This window comes from Canis lupus, chromosome 1 (genome assembly GCF_011100685.1).
Source record: "Canis lupus familiaris isolate Mischka breed German Shepherd chromosome 1, alternate assembly UU_Cfam_GSD_1.0, whole genome shotgun sequence".
Classification (NCBI taxonomy): domain Eukaryota; kingdom Metazoa; phylum Chordata; class Mammalia; order Carnivora; family Canidae; genus Canis; species Canis lupus.
This window is the reverse complement of record NC_049222.1, coordinates 120,407,115-120,429,821: the sequence shown is the minus strand read 5'-3', so window position 1 is coordinate 120,429,821 and position 22,707 is coordinate 120,407,115. Positions and strand designations below refer to the sequence as shown.

At 41.9% G+C, this 22,707-nt stretch overlaps 1 protein-coding gene and 1 long non-coding RNA gene across 4 annotated transcripts in view; one reads left to right on the top strand and one right to left on the bottom strand.

The window, feature by feature from the left end:
• The window catches only part of LOC106559967, a 127,363-nt gene extending 123,283 nt beyond the window's left edge, over positions 1 to 4,080 (bottom strand). Inside the window, exon 1 of the long non-coding RNA XR_005354806.1 lies at positions 4,021 to 4,080. This is a non-coding gene — a long non-coding RNA (uncharacterized LOC106559967). The remainder of the gene's footprint in view (positions 1 to 4,020) is intronic.
• The window catches only part of ZNF507 (zinc finger protein 507), a 39,525-nt gene continuing 20,143 nt past the window's right edge, over positions 3,326 to 22,707 (top strand). The window contains exons 1-6 of one of the 3 annotated variants that reach the window (XM_038529513.1): positions 3,362 to 3,498; positions 5,240 to 5,333; positions 6,715 to 6,838; positions 11,209 to 13,343; positions 14,806 to 14,923; positions 18,515 to 18,629. In XM_038529513.1, coding sequence (XP_038385441.1) covers positions 11,211 to 13,343; positions 14,806 to 14,923; positions 18,515 to 18,629 — 2,366 coding nt within the window. In that variant the 5' untranslated portion in view covers positions 3,362 to 3,498; positions 5,240 to 5,333; positions 6,715 to 6,838; positions 11,209 to 11,210. Of the gene's footprint in view, positions 3,499 to 4,199; positions 4,458 to 5,239; positions 5,334 to 6,714; positions 6,839 to 11,208; positions 13,344 to 14,805; positions 14,924 to 18,514; positions 18,630 to 22,707 lie in introns of those variants that run through there. The other 2 variants (XM_038529514.1, XM_038529515.1) reach the window with 2 other exon arrangements.

Sequence of the window (22,707 nt, the reverse complement as noted above, 5' to 3'; positions counted from 1 at the left end):
ATCCTTCTGGCTTTATTCGGGCCCTCGGGAAGAAATAAATTAGTATGTGTGCCTCGTCGCACCAGAGATTTTAGATGTCAATGCGTTGTGGAAATAATGTAGGTCTGTGGCTTTTAGCAGAGAATGAATGACAGATAGATAATTTATGATGATTCTCAAGAACTGAACTGTAATTATGAAGTATTTCTAGGTGTATATTCAGGATGCAAAGTGTAGGGAACCTAGAGCTAATGTTAATTTATTACTGACAGCTGTATATATAATAATATATCATGTCTTTTAATCTTACATTCCTTCTGACTTACATCAAGCAATCCTTTCATTCATTAATAAAATCAAGCCTTGCCATTATTCTTAATGATGAAGTCCCATTTTGAATCCGGAGGACTCCTATAATTAAACTCTGTACTTCCATATACCAGACATCTGAAGCTCAAAAAAAAAAAAAGAAAAGATAAATTGAACTTCTTGTTTTACAGGCAGGATGAAAACATCAGAAAAATGGAGCCCACCTGCTCACAATCCCACTGGACCTAAACAGAAAGTCGGGGTAATGTTTGTGTTTATCTTCTCAGTTCACACCACTACTCTGTTGTTTTCTCCTTTCAGGCCCCCCTCCCCCCCGCCTCCCGTCACCCCTGCACAATCTCTCCCTTTTTTGAGGCAGTATATGCAAGGGATATTTTTTTAAAGGTCAAGATAAAAATTACAACTAAAAGAAATACAGGCTAACACGTCTCCTCCAATTTTCTGTGCTGTGCCAAAGACTTACACGATTAATCCTGTCAAAAGAAATCTAATCTAATCTTATTACACCAAAGACAAGGTGTCCTTTATAAGTATCGTGGCTGGGAACAAGTTGGTCTCCTCAAGTTTCGACTGGTTTGGTGTCTCATTCAGTTTACAGCCAGTCATCACCTTGGCAACTTATTCACCTGCAGGTGCCCTTAGCATTCGCAAAATTTAAACCGTGCTCTGGTTTAGGTTGTCAAGCACACGCTACATATTATCAGACTCCTTGGTCACTTTAGAAGATACAGGCCCATGATACTTGTAGAAGCAAAACCTTTCACCTCATCCACTAATTAATGATCACAAACTGGAATAATGAGATATGTGGAGATAGGGATCCAGTTATCCGGGTCATCTCTCATCTGGAGACAGAATCAGATTCCAGAGAGTAGGTGTGAGAGAACTGAGTAAGCAAGTTTCCTATCTGTAACACTAAATCTTACTATGATCAGTTAATTAAATCATGATAAATAACACTCTGTGGCAAGGGGAAGGCGCTCAGAAGAGTTGGGTGGGATGACCCCAAGTTCAATGGTTCAAAGACATTCACTACATCTGAATGTCTTTGCATTCCTCTGACTCAAAAATGTTGACTGTAATTTTCTGGAGAGCTCTCGCACAGGAAAGAAAACTACTGGGGTTACTCCACCAGCTTTTTGAAGTTGCCAGGGTTTTCCTACTGGGTTCTGTGTCTTACAGAATAAAGGTCCTGATTCGTTGACATCACTACCTGCCTGGTTTCTTTCTACTGGCTCTGCCTCCTCCAGTTACTGCAGGGTAGGGAGGAAGAATGTCAGTCCGCAGTGGCTATGCCACGCTGTAGTAACAAACAGCTCCAAGCATCACTGACTTCCTCACGCTACTTATCCACTGTGGGCAGCTCGGTCGCTGCTACGCCAAGATGTAGGCTGCCAGCGTGGCCACCGTTTTGAACATTGCGGGTCATCAAGTCAGTGGGAAAACGGTTCTCTAGAGGCAACCGCGCTGGCAATTAAATGCTCCGGGATACAGGTGACACCCCCACCACACACGATTCATGAGCCAACACCAGTCACAGGCCACACTTCTGAACCAGAAAGAGGGCCAGGAAGTTCTTGCCCTGCAAGAAGGGCAATGGAAAATAACTGGTGTCTTCCAGAAAAGACTATCACAGAAACTTCAGACAGATAAACTTCTCTTCTATCTCTTGTTGGGAAGCCCCTTATTTTACCCTCGATCACAACTTCTCTGCTTTATTTTTGCCCTCTTCCCTGACCAAATAATTCTCTGACTTCCGTCCACTTTTGGGTTCCCGGACGTTATGGTTATCACCAAAGAAAATTTTCTCTTCAGAGATTTATAAACTAAGACTGTTTGTATAGCTCAGGAAAGGAAGAAAATTTGCACATTAATTGTTTGCTTTTGTTTTCTCCTTTTCATGTTTTGCTGGTTTTCCTTATTTTTTTTTTTTCGTTCTACCTTTTGGTGGTAGTCTTCCACTCAATCCCTTTCATTGAAAAAAAAAAATTGCTCAATGCTTTATTTTTCCTTCTTCTTAGCTGTTTGGCCCAAATGGCAAAGGAGTCTAATTCTGTAGATTAACAGAAATCTAACTTCCCTGATTTCCCAACCTCCCCAATTCAGGTAAATTTGTATCCCGAGGTACAGTAAGGAGAGTTCCTGACCTGCCCCAACAGTGCCTAAGTGATGCTAGGTACTTGAAAATTGAGAGTCCAGCCTACCGCAAAGACCTGTAAACCTGTCCAAGGGCCAGTCCAACCATGACCATGGCGGGAATCTCAGGTTTGCTCCCTTCCTACTGCTCCTGGCCCACCTACCGAGTCCAGACCCAAACACCCTGCTGTGCAGCTCCCAATGCACCCCAACAGTCCAGCATCCTCTGCAAGGTTGGAGGAAACGCCTCACTCCCTTTGCGTTTTGCTCTGCTCACAACCCTGGTGCATGCATCATGGATGAAAACAGAGCCAAGTGATGACCACCATGGTGCCCTGGGAAGGCCGGAGGTGGTGTCACTGTGTCCAGAGGCCGAGCCAGGCCCTAACCCCCAGGAGCAGTCCTTTCTCTGAAAATCTCTCTTGCAAGCCAACAGATGACCCAGGGCAAGCCCTGCCCTGCACCAGTCACCCCCCAAGTCCGGCCACAAGCCTAGCTGGGGCCTCTACATTTGCACCAAGACCACAAAAAAAAAACAAAAAACACACAACCAGAGCCCAACAAGCGCGGGAACAAATCCACAGGCATTGAGCTTGCGTTGAGCTTGAAGACAGCGCCGGTGCTCAGGGTGGAAAGTCGACCTGGGAGGGGATGGGGGGATGGGGGATGGGGCCGCGCGGGGAGACACAGACCTGCAGGCCCAGGTGACCCCCGGCCGCACAAGGCCGACGCCTTGCGAGCCCCCAGCCCGCCGGGCCCCCCCGCCCCTGGCCCCGCCCCGCCCCGCCCGCGCGCCCCAGGATGCCCGTGGGCGGAGCCTAGCGTCGCCCCGCCCCCTCGCCCGCCACTCGGGTCACCTGACCTGCCCGCGGCTCACGTGATCCGTCCCCAGCGCCGCCATCTTGGAGCTCCGGATGAGGAGGGGGAAAAGCGGGGGGGAAAAGAGGGAAAAGAGCCGGGAGCGAGGCGGGCGAGGACGAGGGCGAGGGCACGGCCGGGCTGCCGGCCGGCCAGAGGAGGCTCGCGGAAGCAGCAGGCGCCGCCCGACCGCAGGTACCGCGCCCCGGGGCCGCCCCTCCGCCCGCAGGTAGCGCCGCCGCCGGCCATGTGCGCCCTCCCCCCCCCCCCCCCGCGGGCCTCTCCGGCGGCGCCCGCTTCCCCTGCGGCCGGCCGACCCCGCCCGGTGCCCTCGGCACCTGCCGCTAGTTCCGCGTGCTCTTCCAGGGCTCCGCGCCGCCCCCGGCGAGGCCTGCGGGGACCCGGGGGGAGGGGCGGGGAGGGGGCGCCCTCCGGGAGTGTCCCCGGGCGGGCCTGCCAGCTGTCGGCCGCTTCCCTCCCCCCGCTGCAGGTGCTCTGCAGGTGTGATCCGCCGTAGGCCCGCCGGGGTGGAGGAAAAACAAAAAAAAGAAAAAAAAAAGAAAAAAAAAAAAAAAAAAAAGCTCACGACGGTGTGCCCACTCCTTTCTCTGATGACTTTCCTCGAGCCCCCGTCGCCCCAGCCCAGTTCTTGGTGTAGAAAAAAAGCTGGTACCGAAAATCCACCCCCACCCCTCCCCCGGCTTCCGCCCCGGTTACCTACGGTCCTGGTCGGTGAACTCGGCGTCCGCCGCGGGCGCCTCCGGAGGGGACGCGGGGGCCGGGGGCGGGGGGGGGGGGGGGGGCCTGGGCCACTGACTCGGCGGCGGCCGCAGCCCGGAGGCCAGCCCGGTGGGGGCCGCGGGGGCCTGGCACTTCCTATCAGTCTGCATCTCTCTATCAGGCAGTTAGGGGATTTATCGCCTCCTTCCCTGAGCTTGCACTTTTCTTCAGTTGCTCTGATCTGCTTTGATCGACTCCGGGTACGGGGCTGCGTTATCGATTAAAAAAAGAGAAAGCCTGGGCCCCCTTCCTCCTTCCTCCACCCCACTTAACTTCGTTTAAAAATTGACTTCAGGGGAGGACCAAAGACGTGCTTTCTGCCCCGGCGATGAACCGTTTACTTAACCATAATCGATAAGGCAGCTGCATTCCAGGTGAAACGAATATAGGCATTCTTCGAATTTTTTTTTTTTTTTTTTTTTTTTTTTTTTTTTTTTTTTTGAGACTCAGCCTGGCCAGTGTAAGACACACACAGGAGCAATGAAATGTAAGACCAGGGCAGGAACCCGCGTCAGAGGATATATACAGGCCCATCTACTGTGTCCTATCTTTTTTTTTTTTTTTTTTTTTTTAATTTCATGAGAGACACAGAGACGCAGAGGGTTCCATGCAGGGAGCCCGATGCAGGACTCCATCCCGGGACTCCAGGATCACACCCTGACCCTAAGGCAAGCTGAACCGCTGAGCCACCCAGGGATCCCCTGTCCTATCTTTTCATTGCCCATTGTGCTTTGCAGAACTGTCCGAAGTTTGCAGAATCATCCTCTAGATCGTGTTTTTGGTGGAGATTAAAATAACACACAGTGTATTCCTCTCCATTACAAAGTAGTACCAGTCACACCAAGTAGCATTTAGAATCGATTAGATAAAAATCCTGAACTAAAACAAAATGCACAATTATCGGGAGAAGTTTCCAGAGCAGGTTTGGGGTTTTTTGTTTTGTTTTGTTTTTCTGACTCGTGCAAAATCATAAAGTCTACTTGTGAGAGAAATTATGTAAATTTGCATCACATGGTTGGATTGGGTGATACACATTCCTCCGAGTTTCACTTTGCATAGAATATTGGGGAAATTTTCGCTGCCAAAAGAAATCATTATTTTGTTTCACCAAGAAAGAGAAATATTTGATATTATATACTTTCATTCTTGGCCACAGCTGAATTCTGAAGATTGATCCAAAGGACTGTGTTAATTTCAGGAATTGATTTGAAAGACATTGGCTCTGCCACTTAACAGCCATGTAACCTTAGGTAAGTTCCTTAAACCACACTGAGTGTTTTCCTTATTTGTAAAATTGTGTAACACCCACCTGGCCTGTGCTAACAGTTATGAAGATCAAACACGCTAACATGCTTGATACGGCCTAGCTGTAAGGGACTGTTGTTCTTTTTAGTACAGATTCTTTATACGCATTTGTTCCCCCTCAGATGTTAGAGGGAAATTGATGTATTAAGAAGGGGGAATTAGAATCAGGCGTGGATTCCAATTCTTAAACCAGTTATTACTTTACATCTGTGAGCCTCAGATTCCCTACCTGCAAAAAAGAGGCTATTACCAGAAATAACATGAATAAGACACAAAGCCTACATAGACACTGCTCCCTGGGTGGTGAGCGCTTCAAGGGCAAGGATTTCTTCTTTCTTATTTCTATAGTCTCCAGCACTGTGCTTGGCACATTGTAGGTGCTCAATAAATGTTAAATCTTAATATTGGTTCATGTTAGTTAGGCCTTATGTCTTCACGGTAGCTGCCAAATTAGAATCTTCTCTCGGGCTTCATGCCAGCTAAGAAATTTTAGGTTATGAAATTCATGTACTCATGATATTTATACTGGTTTTTTTCTTCATGGCAATTAATCCCATTAAGCTAAGGAGATCTTAATTCAAATAAATTATAGTTGACACTAGTAAGATAAATCTATAAATAATATGTAAGCAGTCTCAAGGTAATTTTTTTTATAGACAGTTTATAATTCAGGTACATGAAAGTTCATTTAGTACCAGTCTCTTGTTTTACATCTGAGGAATCTGAATAAAACCTACAGAAACAGTGACCTGCCTAAGGGCACACCGCTAACTGAGGGTACTCTAAAAGAGGAACTTCTGCCTTTTAGCTGGAGCAAAACAAATGTTCTGTATTTTAGAATTACGATAATCTAGGAGAATGGGAAATTGGCCATTATTTCACACAATCTTTGGTCTAGTTGGGAGAGAACAGATTCTTAGTCCGAAAGAAAGTATTGTTTATAACATACCAAACTGCCTTTACACATACACAGAAAATTACAGCCTATTTCCAGACCACCACAGGAATTGTTCAACTTGATTTTACTTACGATAACCATACTCAGCATCTGAAAGGAATTAATTAGATGTACAAAGAAACCAAGTAGTAAATTATAAGGAAAGAAAGACAACTGAAATACTTTGGTTTTCTTGGAAAAGACATTAATTATAAGCTTTTGCCTGTGGAATACAGGTCTCCCCCACTTTTCCAGTTTGCTTTCTGCCACTTTGCTTTTATGAGACCTACAAAAGTACCTATTTTCTCTAACTGAAAGAAATCCGAAGATTTCACTTTTACAAAAAAAAAGATGAAAAGCGAAAATAGTTTTCAATGTTTGTTTTGCAGTGAGCCATTAATAGAGCCAGCACATACCCCAAGCAACAAGAGTGGCCCCGCCAAGCTCCTTTCCTTCCCCTGGAACTACGCTCAGCATCTCAGCATCAAGGCGCCAGAGTTTTGAACTGTGTCTGTGAGCATCTGTGCTTTATCTTGATTTATTTTGTGCATTTGTTAGCAAGATGTGTCCTAAGGTATCAGAAAAGCCTCTTAGGTTATTTTTTGGTTTGAGGAACACTCAAAACTTTTTCCATATAAATTAACGGCAATTCCTCCTTCACTTTAGATTGCTTTGGCTTCTGAAAGATTTCATAGGAAGGTTCTACTTTTGGATAGCGGGAGAAACCTGTCCTGTTGTCTGGGAAGGATTTGAGACTCAGTGAGAAAGATTTATGGAACTTCTATGGTTTGGGATACAACTTATATTTGTTTATTTATAGCGATGTGATTTATTTTTGTCTAATGCTTTGTCTAAAGGTTCCAAACAAGAAGCTTCCTACTTTGGTGATGCCTCTAGTCTTTCCTGTTGCTGTAAACTTTCCTGTTCAGCCATATTGCTCTATCACCACTAGATAGCAGGTTTATTCTTGTTTATGAAAATACAATAATGTGGCTGTTTTCCTTGTCAGTGTTACCTTTGCTGTTAACAGAATTCCAGAAGAGCAACTGAGGCACTCAAGGAGGTTGTATTTACCGTTACTCATAATAAAGGTGTAGGACTTGTATAGGCAAACCACAGGGATAATGCAGTCATCTGCAGCTAGCAGCATCAGGACAAGGAAGAGGTACCAGAACCAGGAGTCTTGTAAAGCCCTCTGCCTGAAGAGAATGGCCTTCCACTGAGGAACATTACCATTCCAGTGACCTAGAGGGAGGGAACCAGGGAAATGAGTATCCTGATCTCACTCTGTTACCTCCCTCTGGTCTCCTTTCGTGGCTCCCAGTTGAAATAACGCCACCAGAAACCAGAGGGCAAGGGAGTCTAATGACGTAATACCTCCTGGGGCAGAGTGCAGAGTAGAGAAAAGGAGACAATGAGCCCAGAGGGGCAAATGTTGACATCTGGCACAGCTGCTTTTGGAATACAGTGTACATCTTACCTCTTTGGAAAGCCTTGTCTTACCTTCCTAGACACAAACTGGGTCTTCATTTTCTATTAGGATTTGGTCATTGAGCGTTGCCTTCTGACTATTTTACCTTGTGTACCGTTGCATTACTTAAAAGCTGTTAATTCTTTTTAACTTATAAATATGTTTGACCTATCCAGCCAACTCCGTTTTAAACCATGAGTACTGTGATTTTAATTTTTTTCCATACTATGTTTTGCTTAGTGCCTTGCACATAACAATTTTTACAATATTTTTTATTATGAAACATTTTAAACATGTACACAGTAGAAACAAGGTACTCCTAGATACTCATCGTTCAACTTCATTAACAGAATTTGCCATTCCTACTCTATCCCCACCCCCTCCAACCACCCCCAACCCTAGTTTTTTGTTTTTTGTTTTTTTGAGATTTTATTTATTGATTCATGAGAGACACAGAGAGAGGCAGAGACCCAGGCAGAGGGAGAAGCAGGCTCCACACAGGGAGCCTGATACGGGACTCAATCCCAGGACTCCAGGATCACGCCCTGGGCAGAAGGCAGGCGCTCAACCTCTCAGCCACCCAGGCGTCCCTGACCCTAATTATTTTTTAAAGTTGCATTTACGTTGATCTTTTGAAGGCCATGGATAGTATGCAGATGTTCATAATCCATGTTGTCATCATTATTGAGCCATTGAAATTGTGGTCATACTCATTTTCATCTCTTCCCCCCCCCCAAATAAATTTTACTTCACTTAACGTATGCACATACTTTTGTGTAAAATATTTTGAAATTTTTGTGAAAATTTTCAAGGGCTGGCCTTAAGCTTAACTCCCTCGTTGTGTATACTTTATTATGAACTGTTTATCTAACCTTTTCTTAACTGAGACTTTTGTTTTAATGGGACTTAACTTGTACCTCGATTGTGCCATGTGGGCCCAAACTGGTTTTTCAGGTGTTTCTTGAGGTATTTTATGTTGTCATATCTGTTTTATAGCTGCCATTTCTGTACTTATCCCCAAATGTATGCAGCCTCTAAAATGAGATACTTACATAAATGTTCAGGGAAAATTGGAGCATCTGCTGCAAATTTCCATTAGCTCTTAATGCCTGAGCAGACACAGCTTTTAAAATCTGAATGTTTTGTCAGTTTCTTTTGTATTAGTCTTTTTCCTGAGATAAGATGAACTCCTCCTCCTCTTCACTTTTTTTCAGGATGCACAGTGAAATATCCACAGGGAGCAATTTGCACCGCTCTCTTTCCTATTCTATCGTTAAGTAGAACAGGGATAATGTGAATCACCTTTGTTACCCTGTGGGTGTGCAAAGTCTGTTGAGCAGATACTCACATTAACCTGCAGACTATCAATCAGCCTACATTGATGTCACATTTCATGGAGAAGGAGACCGTAGATCTACATAGACCACCAGAGCTTGTGTGAGAAATTAAATGTTCAAGCAGTCCTCTTATTAACAATTACTTAACTAATTTGCATTTATCAATCGAACTGAAAGAAATAAAACCTTAAGTAAGTGACCCTAAAGGCAAATCAGTCATCAAGGCAAGACCCATAGTGCCCTTTGACCTAAAAATGTGAAACTCTCCGGCAATGACATGACTTAGGAAGTCACACAGGATTTTCCTGAGGAAACACATTGTTTCCACGCCAGTCTCTTCTTTAATGATTAAGATTGAGTGTAGAGATTGAAAAATACTGTTCTTCCTGTTTGAGAAAGAAAAGAACTACATAATCTTTTGAGAGAGACTTCCCTCAGGTTGTGTAAGGGAGAGGGTGGCTAAAGGGCCAGTGGTTGGTGGGAACTGGGGCGGGGGGGGGGGGTAGCAGTCACTGTTGTAATGGCTGTGGAAGTGTATTCCCTGCTAGGAGTGCAGTTTGGACATGGAAAAGAAAAGAAAGCTGATCACATTGGACAGAGTATTGGGAAGGAGGGAAGAAAGAGTACTAAAGAAGCCGAGAGTAAAATGTTTGCATTTTTGCCTGATGTGGACCTAGATATAGAAAGTTTATGTGCCAGAAAGAGCAGAAAAATCAGAGAGGAAAAGCCATACTGTTGCCAAGAGTAGATATGGAGGACTGGCCCTGCAGCTGGTCAGAGCGCTGGTAGGGTCTAGCAGGAGTTAGGTTTGGTCTTGGTGGGGATTGAAGGGCCCTTCCATGTTGATTCAGCCACCTGCGGGGAGAGAAGCCATTATTCACCTCCTAAAATAAGAATTCAGAGCCCATGACTAAAGTTTAAGAATTGTGTGGTCTTTGGTCTATAGCTGGTGCCACTAAAAATTTTGCTGGCATTTATTGAATGTTGTGAGTAAGACTCCAGAATGCACCTAAAATGTGGAAAAACAAAACTTGTTGCTGGAAAAAAGCCTAAACTGAAAAATGTGATCCAAGTCAACAAATTAATCTCACTTTGAGCCAAAGGAAATGTTTGAAATGAAAGTACTGCCAGGAAATAGAGGATTCAGGATTTAGGCGGAAAGATATTGTGAGTATTTTTTGTGTTGTAACTTCCTTGGCTGTAACTCATTGCTAGAACTTACAGAGGACCCCTTTTGAGGACTTCAGATATTTAGACCTGAAGCACAACTAGGATATCAGTTGTTTTCTTTCTCTGGTGCCGCTTTCCCTTTCAGGAAAAACGGAAAAGAGAAAAACATACGCATATGAGTAGTAGTTGACCACTAATAGGGCCTCTAGGAAAAAACCACAGCATAGTTTGTGGTTTTTCTTCAGGAAGATAAATTGAAGGAAGTATAAAAGAAGGAACTACATCATTGCTCTTATGTAGTTTCGTTTGCATAGTACTTCTCAAAATTCACTCTACCGTTTATAAGAGGTTCACGGCTATATTTTCAGAATTCCAAAGATTTGGGGCGAAAAATTTATAATTTTAATAATAAAACTACTATTATATTTGGGATGAGAAGTTGTCTGCCAAGAATTGTGTCGAACACATACTGGCTTTGCAGAGTGGTATTTTGTAGTAACTTGAGGTGGTTCCACATGCCCTGGGAATGCCTGTGTTTCTTCAGTCAAGGAATAGGAGTCCTGTTTTTTGGCATTGCTCAAAAGAGAGAGAGTACTGATTGAGCCCAGCTAGATGTCTAGGGGAAAAAAAGCGAAGAAAAAGGAGATGCAAATTGTTAAAGTCATTTCCAAGGAAAGAAATGGATGGAAAGATCATCATCAGTCTTGATAGGGAATGGCATTCCAAAGAGAAGCGCTGAACAATTTAAGTATTGGGGATAGCCAGATATACTGATATGGAGCTTCCAGGTTAGAAAATAAATAGATTAGCTTAAACTCTGAAGATTTGTTTCAATTTCCTGTAATTACATACTTGGAAAACCCATAACCAGGTGATTATTTTCCGTTGTATATTATCCTTTCTAGATATGGAAGAAAGCAGCAGTGTTGCCATGTTGGTGCCAGATATTGGAGAGCAGGAAGCTATATTGACTGCTGAAACTGTCATCAGTTCATCATTGGAAATTGATGAACAAAGAAAAGTTAAGACAGATCCATTGATCCACGTTATCCAGAAGTTAAGCAAGATAGTAGAACATGAAAAGTCACAAAAATGTCTCTTAATTGGGAAAAAACGTTCACGTTCAAGTGCCACAACACACTCTCTTGAAGCCCAAGAACTTTGCGAGATTCCAGCTAAAGTAACCCAGTCACCTGCTGCCGAGATTAGGAGGGCTGAGATGTCACAGATACATTTTACCCCTGGCTCTCTTACCCAGAACGATGGGAAGGCTATGTCTTACCAATGTAGCCTTTGCAAGTTTCTGTCATCATCATTCTCTGTGTTAAAAGATCATATCAAACAGCACGGTCAGCAGAATGAAGTGATACTAATGTGCTCAGAGTGCCATCTTACATCTAAAAGCCAAGAGGAACTTGAAGCTCATGTGGTAAATGACCACGAAAACGATGCCAACAGTCATGCTCAATCCAAAGCCCAGCAGTGTGTAAGCCCCTCCAACGCTTTATGTCAGAGACCGACAGAAAGAAAGAATGAAACCACTTCTGACATCGCAGTGACTGCAGACAGTCCGAAAACTCAGACTGCCCAAAATGCATCCGTGGCAGAAATGGGTAAGAGGAAGTGGTATGCATACGAACAGTATGGCATGTATCGATGCTTGTTTTGTAGTTATACCTGTGGCCAGCAGAGAATGTTGAAAACACATGCTTGGAAGCATGCCGGGGAGGTTGATTGCTCCTATCCAATCTTCGAAAATGAAAATGAGCCCCTAGGCTTGCTGGACTCTTCAGTGGTTGCTGAGCCCGGTGGGCTGGATGCAGTAGTCATTGCTATTGGAGACAATGAACTGAGCATCCACAACGGGCCTTCAGTACAGGTGCAGATTTGCAGCTCAGAAACCTTATCCTCTTCATCTCCTTTAGAACAGAGTGCGGAAGGCAGAGTTCATCTAGGTCAGTCAGTTACTCTTGACCCTAACGAGGAAGAAATGTTGGAGGTGATCTCTGATGTAGAGGAGAATCTGATTGCTGATAGTCTACTCTCATCTGCACAGAAGATCATTAGTAGTAGCCCAAATAAAAAAGGTCACGTTAATGTGATAGTGGAGCGTCTGCCAAGTGCTGAAGAAACTCTTTCACAGAAACATTTCCTCATGAATACTGAAATCGAAGAGGGAAAAGACCTGAGCCCAACAGAATCCCAGATTGGGTGTGAAGGACGAGATGAAGTTTATCATGCTGATAAGTGTACCGTTGATATCGGGGGGCTGATCATAGGCTGGAGCAGTCCGGAGAAGAAAGACAGTGAGTTAATAAACAAAGGACTGGCTGCAGACGAGAATGCCCCTCCAGGCCGAAGAAGAACAAATTCGGAGTCTCTCAGACTACACTCGTTAGCTGCAGAAGCCCTTGTCACGATGCCTATAAGAGCTGCAGAGCTGACGAGGGCCAACCTCGGGCACTATGGGAATATAAACCTTCTAGATCCGGATACGGGACAAAGGCAAGTGGATAGTACATTGGCAGCATATTCTAAAATGATGTCACCACTTAAAAACTCTGCAGATGGATTAACCACTTTTAACCAAAGCAACTCTCCATTGGTAGCGCTCCCCGAGGGTAGGCAGGAGTTGTCAGACGGGCAGGTGAAGACAGGCATCAGCATGTCTTTACTGACTGTAATCGAGAAGTTGAGGGAGAGGACAGACCAAAATGCTTCAGATGATGACATTTTGAAAGAGTTGCAGGACAATGCCCAGTGCCAACCTAACAGCGATGCCACTTTGTCGGGAAGCAATGTAGTAGAATACATCCCAAATGCTGATCGGCCCTACCGCTGCCGCCTCTGTCACTACGCCAGTGGTAACAAAGGTTACATCAAGCAGCACCTGCGAGTCCATCGACAGCGACAGCCGTATCAGTGTCCCATCTGTGAGCACATAGCTGACAACAGCAAAGATCTGGAGAACCACATGATCAACCACTGTAAAACAAGAATATACCAATGCAAGCGATGTGAAGAATCTTTTCATTATAAGGTAAGCGCTGGTTCATGAAATCATTCAGAGAGCTGTAGAACTTTTAGAGCAAGGAGGGCACTTGGTAGAGAGAACCCCACCACTGCATTTTATAGATAAGGAAACTGAGACCCAGGAAAGTTTGATAATTTGCCCAGGGACATCGCAACTAATTAGTATTAAAATTGGGACTGAAATCTAGGTCATCAGAATTTCTGCCATAGGATTGTTTTCCCTGCCAACTGCCCCCTCAACAGTTTCTGTGTTTATTGCTTTAGTGTGGATATATTTTTTTAAGTGTGTTGATTTTAAATTGCAGGGCAATTACAAGGGAACGTAGGTACAGTGGAGGGATATACACATATTTGATTTACACAAATGTTATCCTACATCATCGGTGCAAAAAAAAAAAAAAAACACACAACTATTTTTTTATTAAAAAAAAAAAACACACAACTATTTATTGTCCCCAAAATGTAGATCATTTACTTTCAGGTAAACAACCAGCCAATAGTGATCTATATTGTTGCAGGAGGAAAAATAAGTACTTAATGTTTACTTAATGAAAGTAAAGTAGAAATAGAGCCACATGTGTTGTTTCATGGGCAGTTTAAGGGACTCTCAAGGATTATTTTGACTGGTTTTCGTCTTTTATGCTACCTTAAATCAAACAACCAACATGAGATACTGTTTTTGTAAAAGAAACTAGATTCGTTGAATCATTAGTTTAGAACTTTTCTTCTCCAGTATTTGGTGGAAGGGGGAAAAGTGTCCTAAAAGAGTAACTGGGATATAGACTTTCTCTCAGATTTCTCAGAGTTGGGGTCTAGCTGGTAGTAAAAAGGTAATTGGGAATAAAAAAGCTTTTGAGTCTTGAGATTCACTGCCTACTTGGATTGCCCTCATGAAATTCTGTAGTGGCCCCAGGCTACTAGACAAGCAACGCATCCAAATGGGCAGCAAAAGCAAGTTCCAGAACTTTCTTTGGCTCCTGCATTCTTGATTGGTGGGGATGGGGGTGGAGGAAGAAGATACTGTGGAGGAACAGTTTCAATTAGGTCCTCTACACATTTAGTTGGTATTGAAAGGCAAAAAATAACAGAAGTCCAGCAGTTGGTGTTTGGATCTCTTTTTGTGAAAGCAATTGGGTTATTCTGAACACTCTGCTCTTCCCTCCTCTGGGCCTGTCAGCGGTTCAGTAAGCATGCACATGCCCTGTGTAAACACCTCTGGAAGGTAGCAGATTCCTTTTGGGGAATGCGAAAAGAACTGCCTTTTTGATGAGATTGTGATTTCTCTAGTGTATTTCTTCCCATAAACTGTCAAATAAGTCAGATAATCTTTTAGCACACCTGATTTTAAAATATTGGTAATGTGTTCTAGGTACTGGGCTGTGAAAGCAATTAACTGCATCTACCATCTCTCTTTAACAACGCAAGTATGTTTATTGAAAGTTACATGTGAATATTTGTCAATTTTTTAGAGTCAACTAAGGAACCATGAGAGAGAGCAACACAGTCTTCCAGATACCTTGTCAGTAACAACTTCTAATGAGTCGAGAATTGCCGTTGATACAGCTGATGGGAAATGTGTTCAAGAAGGTATCTGTGCTTTTTTTCTTGTACAGGTTGCATGACTATCATATGGAGCCTTCTTAAAAAGCCCTTAGTTGTCATGTGGGTTAATTTCAGGACTCAAGCTGCATATATTCTCTTTTCATACTGTGGAGTGAATCTTACCTGTGTTCCTGAGGATGTCCTGTGATACTAAATGAAATAATGTATTAGTAAGGACTGAGCTTCAAGGGCAGAGATAGATAATAGGCTGAAATTCATGCTATCCTGTAAGAGCCAAGTCCAACATAAACCCTTGGGTTACAAACCAGCAAGCCGGGGAAGCTGCAGCACAGAAAGCAAGCCCTCCCTCTCAGCACCAGTTGACCCACTGAGAACATAGCAGCTTTTGCAGATGGCAGGCCCCCACCTCAAACTTCAAGTGAGGCTTCCTGCTGTGATCTTATTCTTATCCAAGTATGACTGCCAGATTTCATCTGCATTATTTTAAAAAAACGCAAAATCTTTTTATGTACTAGTTAGGTACCAGTCGGCTGAGTTTCTGCTAATAGGAATATTAGAATCAAAAGAGTTAATTAGAGTTCCATGAAAAGGCGGATGCCACATCCGGAGAATTAGGGATAAAGCGTAATAAACTGTGCTTCCTTGCATCAGCTCTCTTAAATTGATATACTTTAAATGTCTCAAGTGCGGTATGTAGTGTTTATGGGAAATAAAACATATTGGGGTGACTTTCCTTTTTAGATTTCCTAAGAATTAAAGTTAGAAACAACTGCAGAGTAAAATGTTTTACCGTAATGTTTCATTAAATTATACCCCAGAAAGCATAACTGATTCAAGAATGTTTCTGAAAGAACTGATTTTGACACCACTGTAGCACCAAAATTCCCTTGTCAAACAGATGTCATCCCTGTAAAACTATCCAAAACAAAAGGAGTTTATGACATAGCATCTGTTTCTGCAATAGATGGCTGAGCTAAAGCAGTTTTGTTTCCTTTTTACAAAATAGCCCTAAATGCCTCCTTTTATTTTAATTCATTATGTTTCCATATCCCCTTTAAAGGAGACATTAAAGCATTTGATGTCATCGGACCATAAATCCCTAATGAAGGAATAAAGTAAATACTACTCAGTGGCACCACCTGCGGTTAATACCAGTGGTGGAATATGTCTTTTCTAGCACCGTCTTCAAAAGTAGTAATTTATAAAACTGTCCAAATGGGTTAACAAATTAGAACTCACAATTTTAATAAAAAAAAGATTAAAATGTCAGCTCAAAATTAACCAGTTTGAGCTTTACAGCGACAGCATCTGTCCACCATATTCCATTTTACAGCATCTTTGTGCATTCTCCTCTGTTTCTTGGGGTTAAATGTATGGATTTTAAATTGCTTGCCATGTCTGTTTTTCCCTCACTTTGTTCCATTTGCTTTTTGCATCATAGTAGTTTAACAGTTCAGGTGACTGTTAACCTCCTGCATACTTACACTTAGGCTGATACTTTATTAATTAGTATTAGATCTTTTGAAATCTGGTTGTCGGGCCAAAAAACAAGTGCTTAGCTCACAAAAAAGGGTAATTCATGTTTCACTAAAACTTCTTTAGCCATTTAGTAAAGTTAATGAACAAGTTAGAGGATGTATGTCTTAGTGGTCCCCAGCCTCTGCCCATTATGATGGCACAGGTAACTTGGGACATGTTTTGACTCAGACCCAGTGTAATGGTATTTCAAACATTTGTTCTACCAAAAGGCATGGGGTGCCCATCCTGATCTAGCTGGCTAGGAGTATAGTGAAGGCATCACTGCCTGTAAGGAGCCCAGTCAGAGAGGAAGACAGAACCAAACTGAAGGGGTTGTCAGCCAACATCACAGGTGCTCAACTAGAGCCATTAGTGAAGCACTTTCATAGGGTGTTCCTTCCTGAAATTTAATTAAGTTGTTCTTTATTGCAAACATACAATTCGCAAAGCCCTAGAGATTCAGTGTAAACAAAACACACAGATCCCTGCCCTCCGGGAGTCTACAACTCAGGATGGGTCAGACACCTGACACAACATGCAGATGACATGCAGACCGCGGTGAAGGAAGAACAGAGAGTTCTCCTGGGCTTCCTAAATAAACCATACTGGGAGGTTCTAGAATTTCCATTTTGTAGACGAGAAAACTGAGTCCTCATGAGGCAAAATAAAATGCTTTGCCTGTGATCACCCTGCTACTAAGGAGAAGAGCAAGGACGAAGCCCAGAGTTTTAAACTTTAAATCTAATATTCTTTCTGTTGGAAACAGTTGCTTGAAGTAGCACGGGCTCTCATTCTGTGCTATATTAAGTTTTTCCATCTGTCATTTTTATTAGTTGTCATTGATCTGTAATATTTCTCACACAAAACCATTATCCAATATTTCACACTTCATTTTTTTAGGTTTTTTTCTAAAAACTGTATTTGGAACACTGCCACTTATAATCAAGTCCAAGTTTTTAACCTACCAATTAAGAGTAATACTTACATTATAATTATGATTAGTGTATACATTAATGTTGCAGACTTACACCAGGAAATTAGGACATTTTGTTCTGCCTGGCAAAAGTAGTTCTGGGCAAAAGAAAATTTCAGTTTTAGAAAGCTTAAATTTAACTTAAGGATTTTCTTTGTTACAATTTCAGCGTGGGTTTCTTTTGTGCCACCAATTTTATGATTATGTGCTGTGTGCTAGCAGTCTACCTAAGCTTCCTTCCTGCTCTGCCTTATTCTCCAGCTTTCCATGCTTGCTTTGTTTCTGAGTATAAAGCAGTCAGGCTGTGAATGGCCTGCGGACTTTGTGCTTACAGAAGAGTAAAGAAAGTGTTGAATATCTTCAGGAACAGTTTTACATGATCAAGTCATCCAGTTTGTATTGTCTCGGGCTTACCCTGATTTAAATTGCCCAGCCCTGGCGCTGCAGAGTGAGTGTGGTAACGTGGCCTCTTTTCCATTGGATCCCTGTATTCTGGACTTCAGAGAGCTGCACGTTCGCATTAGTGATAACACTTGTCCTTGTCCCTGGCAGTTGGCTAGGTATGATCATACGACATCATTCAGCACGGAATAATTTCTTGGTGTTTTTTCTTCTGTTGTTGCATTGACAGCTGACTTTTCAGTTGTAAACAAAGGCAACCCACAGGGTAAAACAGTTTTAGGCTTTTTATATTGAATTTATTCTGTATGCTTTGTAGCCAGACTGTATAATATTATATTACAGTATTAAATCACAGCTTGTTGACAAATCAGAGTTTCCTTAAGACAGTGAATCTAATATCAATTAGACTAACACCTTTGAGATTGACAGTATATCTCTGGTTTATTCAGCTGCTACACAGTAGGGCAGCTGGCATCAAGTTTATTATATTTTAGCATTTTGTACAAGGTTATGCAGAAACCAACTCAATGTATCTATGTTTACAGTTCAGATGATGTTCAGTTCATATGGAAAGCCATGTTCAAAATTGTTAACTTTATTAAATGAGAAAGCCTTGATTGAAATACTAATACTGTGTGCTATAAATATTCATTTACAGTGGAAATTATGTCATTTGTATTTAATCAAAGGATGTCACTAAAGGTCTCCAATCACTTGTCTAGGGAATAAGTCTTCAGTCCAGAAACAGTATAGATGTGATGTGTGCGATTATACAAGTACAACATACGTTGGTGTCAGAAACCACAGACGAATCCATAATTCTGACAAGCCATACAGGTAAGTGTGATGATCATAGAGTTTTAATGCTTGTAGTAGAATATTTTATAGTAAAGAAAAATGAGATAATTGAAGATTCATAGCATTTGTTTAAACACAAGTTCAGCGCAAAGAAACTCACTACTGGTTTCAAAAGTGTAGTTTGTTAAGGAATATGAACTTTAAGCTTGAGTCTTAGGACAATAGGCATTTTGTGTAGATGAAATACAAAGATATCTACATCTTTGTCAGTTTGATGTTTTCTGTTTCATGTGGGTATAAATTATAGCAATCTTCAGTGTTTCTGGTACATTTCAGTAATTTGGTTTAAGTACTCCATATTCCACCAAAAGATGCCTAAAACCTAAAAGCCATATAATTCCCAATGAAAGACACTCTTTGAAAATTAAGCTGTCATTTAATTTAAATTTGTTACTCGATTTTTCACAAAAACCCATTGTAATACATATTTTCAGGAAATAAAGGCATTCTCAGGTGATCAAGATAGAAAAATAGAAATCATTGTTTCTTAATTACACTTTGGCTCTTGAGAATAAGCTGCTTGTTGTTCATGTAGTAAAGATACAAACATTTTTGCAGAAGTTTGTCAGGCTGTCACAGAGCAGTCTGTTCTCGCAACCATGATTGATGGAGTATCAGGTTCCTACTCAAAGCGGAGACCGTCACCATGACTAATTGTGCCAGGCCACAGACATGAACTTTTTTAATGGCTTATCAAAACCTGTTTCACGTCTTAATTTCTCTCCCCAGCCTTTGTATACGTATGACACAAGTGAGTGTGGGAAAGTCACTATATTAGTAGTTAAATGAAAACCTGACAGACTGTGCCTGAAAATGCCATTACTTGATGCTGTAGTTGTGTCTGTATGTGTATGGCTTTAAATATATAACATTTGCTTCGTTTGCTAACCAACAGACTTATTTATAATCACCCTCCACTTTCAAAGTCCTGTAGCTCTGTGAAAGGTGATGGCCTTTCCTGAGTGTGTCTGTTTTTATTTCAAACATTTTTAACACTAGGATCCCTGAGAAAGATTTTTTTTCCCAGAGTACAATGAAGGCCATTAACAATAACTCCATGCCAGAAATTACAGATAAGGAGTGATTGGTGTTATTTAGCTTGTATCGTTTCTGATTTACTCTAGGAAGTATTTAGAAGAACATGATGGAAACAGGGGACACTGGTTCATCTGATAAGAGGAGAAAGCTATATCTTTATTTTTAAATCTAATGACCTGTGCCAAATCATGTGAGAGTAAAATAACATTCTCTGGGTTTAGAATTAGACTCCTCATTCCAATTCATTGAAAAATATTTACTGAGCAAATACTATGTTCCAGGTGCTATGTAGGCTCTTAGACTGGAGACTTCATGATAAAAAAGGATATTATGCCTCTATCGTGAAGTTTGTAGATAAACCGTAAATAAGTAAACTCTCAAATACACAATTACGATAAATTTATGAAAGATTCTGGGTCTGTAGAGAATCTACACATCACATCTACCTGAGTGGTCTTGTCCTAGGGTCTTGTACCAGTGGGCAACACACTATGATAACCCTCTTCCTCTTACAACACAGGTCAGTTACTTTCCAGGTTAATTCACACTATACTTTGTCACTGGGTTTGGCCTAAGTGCTCATGTCTTAGAAGAGATGTTGTATGTCCCCCTCCCTGTAATTATAAGCAACATTTTCTCCTAAGTCTTATTTTCAAATTGTCAGGTCTTGTTGACTCTATTTTTTAACCTCCTTTAAATACTTTAAATCCACATGGAATTGTGAATTAATGGGCTCTATTCCAGTATGTTTCAAGACTTTCTCTTCCTTGTCATATACTGCTTGCCTTAAGCTAAGCTAGTAAGCATTGCCTTCTCGAGATCTAATTTGATCTAAGTTATCACCGTAGTCTTTCTGGCTTATTGCATATGTGCTTCATTCGGTTTTGCCGCCTGATCCACTTAATAATCAGTTTGGCCTTATTTTCCCAGAATCTATGCCCTACACATTTCTGGTTACCTACTTTTTGTTAAGAACCACGCTCCCCAGGAGCAATGGTGAATTCCTTACAGAGTTAGAGTGCCTTGTTGCACAACTTCTAGTCTTGGCACAAGGGCAGAACAGACGCATTGGTGTTTCAATGTGCCTGTTATGTAATGGATTCTCTGCAGTATGTATAACTATTCTTTGTTCATGCCTTTACTTTTTATGTCACCATTCTCATCCTTCAGGGAACCCATTTGTGTGATCTGGGCAGTATAAAGCTTCACTTACTGGTTAAGAGCCCTGGTTCCAGGGGCAGATAGCCCTGGGATTGAATCTGAGCTCTCTTACTTAACGGCATTTATTACTGTGGGGCAACTATTTCACCTTGCTTTGCTTGGTCTTGTCTTTTCTAAAATGAGGATAATTAAGGCACCTGCTTTACAGGACAGACGTGAGGACTAAATTAAATACCATATGTAACTGGCACAAACTAAGCACCCAGTAAGTGGTGGCCAGCTAATCTCACTGGGCCCAGTTTCTAGCCTCATCCCCTCTGACTGATGCATTGTCTAACACCACCTCCCCCACCCCCAAAAATGCTGTTGACCTCTCATTTTGAGAAACAAAGAGTAATCCTGTTTCTGGATAGATGAGCATAGTTTATTTCTTTTATAAAAGAGATACTACACCCAGGTAGAAATACTGCCACAGCTGAGGTCCCCATGCTGTGTTGCCTGCCTTACAAGCAACCCAGTGTCTTATGTAACATTCACGCTTTAGAGTCTCAGGCCTGAGCCACAACCTATTCCCAGCTAGGTGACCTTCTGGCTTTTGTTCCAGGCTAATCCTCCTTTCCCATATGAAACTGGGAAGAATAATGCCTAGCTCATAAAGCTCTGTGAGGGTTGAATGAAGTCGTGTGTATTAAGCACCCAGCATATTTCCTGGTGCATTGAAGGAGCTGGTTTTCTTCTGCATTTGTAAGGTCATCTCAGAAACTGTCCTTTTCACAGAAGGAAGAGAGCCATTTGCCATTCCTTCGTGGGGACAAGGAAAGATGAAAAAGGCATCATCCCACCCCAGTCCTACCAAACGCAGCAAACTTTGTTTTTCAGTGCTTCATTAAGGAACATTCTGTATAAACCACATACCAATTGTGGTTATACCATACCTGGTGTTTATAACATTGACCCCACAGTTAAAGGGCTCCATTTAGAATTTTCAAATACTAAATCATCCTCCATTTCATTTAATATTGAAGTTGTAGAATTCCCTCTGGCTTCCAGTCCCCGGTATCACTTTTGTGACTGACTAGCTAGTAATGCAAAATGGGATGACAAACCATTTTCCTCAGGTTACGAAGTTTCCTTCTAACTATCTGAAGTTCAACTGCTCTCCCTTAGAAACACACTTGAGGGGTGCCTGAGTGGCTCAGTCAGTTAAGCATCTGACTCTTGATTTTGGCTCAGGATATGATCTCAGGGTCATGAGAATAAGCCCCACGTCAGGCTCTGCACTGGGTATGGAGTCTGCTTAAAATTCTCCCTCTCCCTCTGCCCTTCCCCCTTCTAAAAAAATTAAAAATTAAAATCAAAATAAACACACTTGTATTGGTCCTTATGTTCTGAAACTGCACCGTGGCATGGCGAGAGGCAGGAGGGGCAACACGACAAAGGAATGGACTTTGGCCTAAAGTGCTCGGTACACTACCTGGCATGTATTTGGTCTCAGTAAGTGTTGACTGATGCTTATCTCTATACCTGTTTTTCTTCTCTATGAAATGGCTCTGGTTCTGTAAGTTTTTATTGTATTTTGAAAATAAATGTACAGTGGTCTTACTGTGCTTTCTCTTCCTTAAGTAGAAGAGCTGCCCAGATGGGTATATTGAGTTTTTTTAGTCCAATTTTTAATATCTAGGCAAAATATACCCAATATTTCCCTAAATGTTTCAAAAATACACTTTTAGAATTAATTAGTTCACATCAGAATCTAAACAAAAACTCCAAACATTGCATTATTGGTAAGTCTCTTAAGTCTTTCTCTCTTTAAAATTGTTAATAATTTAAGGTCAGATATATCCTGAAAATTGCATAA